We start from the raw sequence: 6,921 nt of genomic DNA on the forward strand, positions 1-6,921 counted from the left end.
CCAATTTCAAAGCCCTTTTTTTTTTATCCTAATCCAAACTTCTTTTTCCATTGATGACCTTCAGCCTCTCCCAGACTCCAAAAATATTGATCGCAATAAAATTTGATCGCCCATTTTAATGGTCGTTGTTCATTCACTGCATGCCTTTCCTCTTTGGAAAAGCAGGCAGAATTAGATTTTCCGAAACTCGTTGCCCCTTTTCTGTGCAATTACCTCTTGCAACAGCCGAACAGCGAAATGTCTTTTCTTCCTTCCAGTCTGACGTACCAAAGTCCCCCGGCCGCCTTTCAGAGAAAGAAAGGAAAGAAAGAAAGATTTCTTGTTCCCATTCTCATTGTGCTGACGTGAACCTTCTCCAAAATCGAATCTGGGAAGACAGTTGGTCTTGGGCGCGAAAGAGGGAAGGGACCAACACGCGCACCGCTGCAGCCCGTCCGTGGGTGACACATTTTGTCCTCTTTAAGTTGACCCGTAACACCGTTTTCTGTCCACCCTTCTTGGGGGTTCCCTCCTTTACCCCTTCCCCTCCGCCCACCGTCTTGCACTTCGTCGTGCTCTTAGCCCCCGCCTCCCGTAAGCCACATCCAGCTTATCGGCATTGTTCATTACAGCAGGTGTAGAAAAGAATTACGTCATGAAAGACAGTATCGGTATCTAGCCACTTTGTAGAGCGGGTAACGGCTGTAGAGTTTGTGTATGTGTGTGTGTGTGTGTGTGCGCGTGTTTGTATTTACCTAGTTGTATTTTACGGGGCGAGAGCTATGCTCGTAGTGACCCGCTTTTGTATCTCTCCGCATCCAGTTTGTTCTTAAAATCATGGATAGTTTTGGCACTAACTGTTTCCCGTTTAGTTTGTTCCAGACATCAATCACTCTGCGTGGGAAGGTATTCTTTTTCAAATCTCTTCTGTAACTGTTCTTCTTTAGCTTCTTCTCGTGTCCTCTTGTTTCTCTTGTGTGTGTGTGTGTGTGTGTGTGTGTATTCACTTGGTCTTTGGATCACGTGTTGGACTCGTGATCGACAGCTATTTCCCTCCCGGAAGAGAGCTCAGAGCTCGTAGGTCCGATCTATGGGTAATGCTATGACCTTTCACACACACACACACCCAACTCCCCGCCCACGAGAGTCAGAGTAACGACCCGAAGCGCAGCAGTACCGAAATAATTTCGGCCCTGGGCAGGATTCGAACCTAGAACTACGGGCCACTATGGTGGCAGTTCAGCGCTCTACCTACTGCGTGTGTGTGTGTGTGTGTGTGTCAGTGTGCGCGCGCGAATGTGCGTGCTTTCAATATTGGTAGCAATAAAAGCACTCAAAATGATCTTGCTGGATAATAGAACAGACTGGAATGAAAATATATTGCAGAGTCGATAAATGAGCGGAATTGCAGTGGGGGGGGACAATTGGTCCGGATGGTGGGCAGCAGAGAGACCTAATGTGACACTGACTGGACTCGACGCCTCGCTGGTAAAACGAGAGAGAAGGAAGGAGAAAGAAGTTTGCAGGAGTTACGTGGCAGGGGCTGGCGCAGTCGTGCGACTCGTGAAAGTGTTTTTGGAGAAGGTTTTCCTTAGCAGTGGATGATGATCGTGCGAAAGGTTAAAACTTTGCTCCCCGCCTCCCCCCTCTCCACAGAATCTTCAATTTTCATCACATCACATCACAGGGAGTTTCGTAAGTAACTGGCGATCACCAATCCAGAGGGTGATCCAGAGCCATGGTAGATATCTCTCTCACTCTCTCTCTCTCTCTCTCTCTCTCTCTCTCTCACACACACACACACACACACACACACACACACACACACACACACACACACACACACACACACACACACACACACACACACACACACACATAGAGGAAATAGTCGAAATATGATTACTGTGGAAAAGTAGTTAAGGGGATGATGGTAGTGGCGGTTTTTTTTTGTCGCATCGCTTTTGAATTCTTTCGAAGAGAGAGGACATGGATTTCGGAAGCGCTCGACGCCAGATAAAGCAGATTTTCGTTTTAATTTGGAAAAATGGCTCCGAGAAAATGGCTGACAGCGACGCGAAAATCTCGACGGGGTGTCTGATGATGCAGGACCCTCCGAATATTAATTGTTGCAAAAGGGACACAAGAATTTTGCTCGTCACGGATTTTTCTTTCTTTCTTCTATTTAATAGTTGATGAACAGCGGGAGTTGGCAAGCGCCAGAAGAGCGTAGCAGAAGATTCTGGGATCACATGACGGTGGGGGGACGCCAGCTGGTGTAGTACTGAGAAGGAAGTGAGCTAGTGGGCGCAGAAGGCAAAGTGAAATTATAAGACATTGAAAGCAGCGGAATAAAAAAGGCACTCAGGAATATTGGAGTAATGGTAAAAACGAGGTCTGGCTGGTGGGGGGGGGGCGAGTTAAAAACCATTTCGCTGTGCCGCGAGCTTGTTACGAATTCATTTCTTTAATGGATTCGCCAAGAGTGAATGAATGGGCGAATTACGCCCACGTTTTGATAATTGGTAAGGTTCTCCTCGAGCTGTATTTCCAAAAAAAGGGCAGTAAAATATGTCTGACTGGCTTTGGAGCACGAGAGAATTAGAGGAGAATGACCGGAACATTAAGATGTTGAATTACTTTTCGGTTTATTGAATGTAGGGAAAGGGAAAGAAGGGAGGAGAGAGGTGGAGGGGCAGCGGACGAGGTGCCGCCGCCTTCGTGAGACGTTTCTCTCATCAGAAGATGATCGAAAAGAAAGGCGAGGCCTACGAAGCCCTTATCGGTCGGTAAGTGCTACATTTCTCTGGCCAGAGCTTTGTCGAGAACAAAGACGAGTCCTTCACGCCTCCTCCTCCTCCTCCTCTTCCTCCTCCTCCTCCTCCTCCTCCTCCTCCTCCTCCTCCTCCTCCTCCTCCTCCTCCTCCTCCTCCTCCTCCTCTTCCTCCTCCTCCTCCTCCTCCTCCTCCTCCGCAAGGACCTGCAAACTCATAACCCTCTTTTGCCTTTGTTCTCGATCCGTCTCGGATGTTGCACTCTACAAGCGTAGAGGCTTCCTCTTTCTTGAGCGACGTCTTCCTCCACCATGATCTTCGCCAGTTCAGTTGACCTTTTTGCAACCCAGTTCTGCAACGTCAAGCAGCTAAAGAGGTTCCGAAGTCGACCGCCTCCATTGGCTCTTCAACCTCGAGAGGCCTCTTGAGACGCTCGTCTGTGTGCCCTCCTTACCCTGCCCCCCCTCCCCCCTTCTCTCTCTCTCTCTCTCTCTCTCTCTCTCTCTCTCTCTCTCTCTCTCTGTTCATCTGACATTGGATGTTGCTCCTCTGTTGATTCGTGCTTATTGTAGTGTTAAATTTAAGTTTCTCTGGTTTCCTTTTCCATTGATGGGAATCTCCGTCGCCACCGACAAGTTAGAGTGAACAGATTTTACGTAGTCGGACATGATAGGCCTTGATCCTCCTTTTGAGGTTCCCCGCTGTCTTACCAGTTTCTCTTTGAGGCTTCAGTTGTCCCATTATATATATTATCAATCAAGAGCCGGGTGCTTTCATGAACCGGATAATTCTATCGCTTTTCTTTAATGATCTTCCTATGCCTTAGTCCCCCTCGTTGGATGGCGCGCTGTTCAGATCAGCCTGGCCATCCTGTGGCCCAGTTGTCTAGCAGGAAATCACCCACGACCCACAAGTAACCGGCAACAGCCACCAGATTGGCCCGCAAATCACTCAAGGTGTTGTTGCCTGGGTGATTTGAGAGGAGGGCAATGTGGGATGATGTGGTCTGTGCCCTCCGTGTTGTGATTGTTGCCCCTGGGACAGTTGGATTCTGCGGCCAGGCCGCCTCGGTGTCTGTGCAGTGACGATACGGTAAAGATTTTCCTTTTAAACGTAAATACTCTCGAATGATGTACGAAGTCTGTGTTGAATCCTGACAGTGTGTTGTTCTGTGCCTTCTTCCCTTTACGAACTGCGACCGTCTGCGTTGCCCCAAGTGTGTTTCTTCGTGATAATGGGTCGAACTTCTCCCTCTTTCCGTCATGCACGTAATTTTTCTTTTCTTTTCGTGGGGAGCGCCAGGCAGTTACTATATCATGCCGCTGAGGCCCCCCAGCTGCGGCCAAAAGTGGCCCTGTGTTACGGAGAGCCCATTACTGCGCTGCACAGACGCTTGTTTTGTGTTGCAGCAGCATCCAAATAGCTCATGAGATGAATTAAAGATGTTATGGTAATGGGCCTTTGTCAACAGCGCCAGCGTCACAGTCTTCTGCAGTTTACTTTCTGTTCTGGTCCTCCCCCTTTCTTCTTATCCTTCTCCTCTTTCTCCTCCTCCTTCTCCTTCTCCTCCTCCTCCGGGACTGGGGTGGGGGTGGGCATGGTTTTGTTCCCTTGGCGAGGCGCAACGCTCTGCAGTCCAATTCTGTGCAGCGACGTTCAGAAGCGACCAATCTCCACCAGAATCGTGGGTCAGGAATGATAATTAATTAATGGGGACGAGCGTTTTCATAATCTCTGGTCACAGTCAAGTGTTGAAGCTCGACAGCCCTCGATTTTTGTTTCCTTTTTCCTTTTTTTTTTCCAAAATCCCGATTAAGAGTGAAGTGTAGTTCAACATTTTTTTTATATACGCGTTGAAACTCAACAGTGCACTTGCAACTGTGATTTGATACTGCTCTTCACGCCCTTGTCACGAGCCGCAGTTGCTGGTCACCAGGTGCACACCACAAACATATCGGAGAACCGGATCTTGAAAACACCCACCCTTCGGGGCGTGAAGACTATTCCTGAGGCACACCGCTGCGCTCTTCTTATCGTCGTCGCCGTCGAAATGAGTGAAACTCGATGATCGACGACGCAAAGAACCGGAAAACGTAGAACCGCGGCACAGAATCGGGTCGGCCGCGGCGGCGCCAAACCGCTTCCCCCCTGCGCGCGCTCGCGCCTCTCCGAACCCGATTTGACGAACAGCAATCGAGGCAATTAGTGCGAGTCCCCAAAGAGAATTTAATCGAGTTGCATGCAACCGCTGCTCTGGTTGATGGGGGAGGGAGGTGAAGGGAGATGGGGGAGGGGCCATCCAGTGGCATTGCAGTAGTCGACTGACAGGCCTGGAAGAGACGGGGCTGACGGTGCTAATTCGTGATCAGCTCTAACGCGGCAACCCTCCCCACCCCACACACACACACCTTCCTCCTATCCCCGAGGTGTTGATAGACATCGTCTACCGTTGGCCAGAGCAACATCCCTGAAGATGGACGATGCTGGTTTCTATCCCCCCCTCTCTCTCTCTCTCTCTCTCTCTCTCTCTCTCTCTCTCTCTCTCTCTCTCTCTCTCTCTCTCTCTCTCTCTCTCTCTCTCTCTCTCACACACACACACACACACACACACACACACACACACACAGATGCACAGGTCTTTTTGCGCAGAAGGAAATCTTCCTATTACTCCACCTTCTCCTTCACCCGTGCCCTGTCCTTCCCGATTGCCTCTCCATCCGAGTTGAGGAGAAACTAAGTTGAAACCTGTCGAAGTCACCTCGAAAAGATCCGATCTGAATGGCAAGAACGACGAAGAGGAGGAGGACGAGGAGGAGGAGGTGGTGATAGATGGGGGTTGGGGGCTGAAGTCGCAGTGACGCTCGCAAGAGTCCCTAGTGACTCGCCGCTCCTTCTTTTCCTTAGATGAATGAATTCCCCTGGCGGCGGCAGGCCACCGTAATGGGATCTTGTTTTTCAATTTATTCCACATGATCTATTTGCTTGTTCATCTCTCTCGGCTTTCGTTACTTGAACGCAGCTGGGATTGAACGGTGTGAACAGTTCGTCAAACCATCTATATACTTAGGATTCATGTCCGCCATAACATTTTTAGTGATGTTTGTCACCTTTATTTTAATTTAAGGATGTTTAAGTTTTGGACCCCCGTGGCCCCCTTGTCATTCTCTGTTGTCACTAAACTTGACTCCTTTTCTTTCTTTGCAGACTGTGCGCCATGGATTTCCCTACCAACCGACAGCTGTCGCTTTCGACCCAATCCAGAAGATCCTGGCTGTCGGCACCAAGCGGGGATCGATCAGAATGTATCCTTTTAGTACTCGCGGGCTCGGCCCACGGCCACTCTGGGCAGGAAGGTGAACCGGGGGGCGGGACCGCCCTGTTTGTTTACCTCCCATGACGTCACCATAGTGGTCCGGGGCGGAATAAGCCACGCCCCTTTCTTCCTCCCTGACCAGTTATCACTAGCTCCTGGATTTCTATCTGTATATATTTATGTACTCCTGTGTTGGATGTGTGTGTGTGAAAGTGCATGCGTGTGCGTGCGTGCGTGCGTGGGCGCGTGTGTGTTTATTCAATACATATTTTCTTCGGTATCCGACTACATTATGGACCGAGATTTCTCTCCTGTGTGTACATTAGCGCTCCGTAATTGCAGTCTGTCGCAATCAGTCATTGAAACGAATGGGTCTTCGAACTTGTTTGAAATTTATGTGATATACTTTTGGTGCAATGTCTTCATTAGTATCTTGACCGGTCAAGAAGGTAAATGCGAAGAGGTGGGTTAGAAAACGACCCAAAATTATTATTTTCCATCCCAGGTATTGGGAGAACCATTTGCTGTGACTGATGAACGATATGATGAACAACTCAAGGCTATGGCTGCGCCTTAAGGGAAGAAGAATGGATTTTGGTTTTGTTGTCGAACGAAGGGATTTGCGGCCGGTGACCGTGCCAGCGCGAAGTCCGTGTTTTGCTCTTGGGTGGTGGTGCAGGCAATGGCGGACGGCTGGAGATAAAGTAACTGGAATCTGATGATGGGCAAGAAAATACCTGCGTGATGGTGGTGAGGTTCAGGTTAGTTAAGGAATGTTTTGTGGCGAAACACTTTTTCCCTAATTACTGGAACCACCACTCAAACGTGTCGGCCGCCCAACGCCGTTGCACCCAC

General features: G+C 49.4%; 1 protein-coding gene across 6 annotated transcripts in view; it reads left to right on the top strand.

The window, feature by feature from the left end:
• Tomosyn (syntaxin-binding protein tomosyn) overlaps positions 1 to 6,921 on the top strand; it is an 870,373-nt gene that overhangs the window by 422,130 nt on the left and 441,322 nt on the right. For all 6 annotated transcript variants that reach the window (XM_076202137.1, XM_076202139.1, XM_076202138.1 and 3 more), the window contains exon 2: positions 5,958 to 6,055. In XM_076202137.1, the coding sequence (XP_076058252.1) occupies positions 5,958 to 6,055 (98 nt within the window). The remainder of the gene's footprint in view (positions 1 to 5,957; positions 6,056 to 6,921) is intronic.

Source organism: Oratosquilla oratoria, chromosome 18, assembly GCF_046742065.1.
Source record: "Oratosquilla oratoria isolate Oo_2021 chromosome 18, ASM4674206v1, whole genome shotgun sequence".
Lineage (NCBI taxonomy): Eukaryota > Metazoa > Arthropoda > Malacostraca > Stomatopoda > Squillidae > Oratosquilla > Oratosquilla oratoria.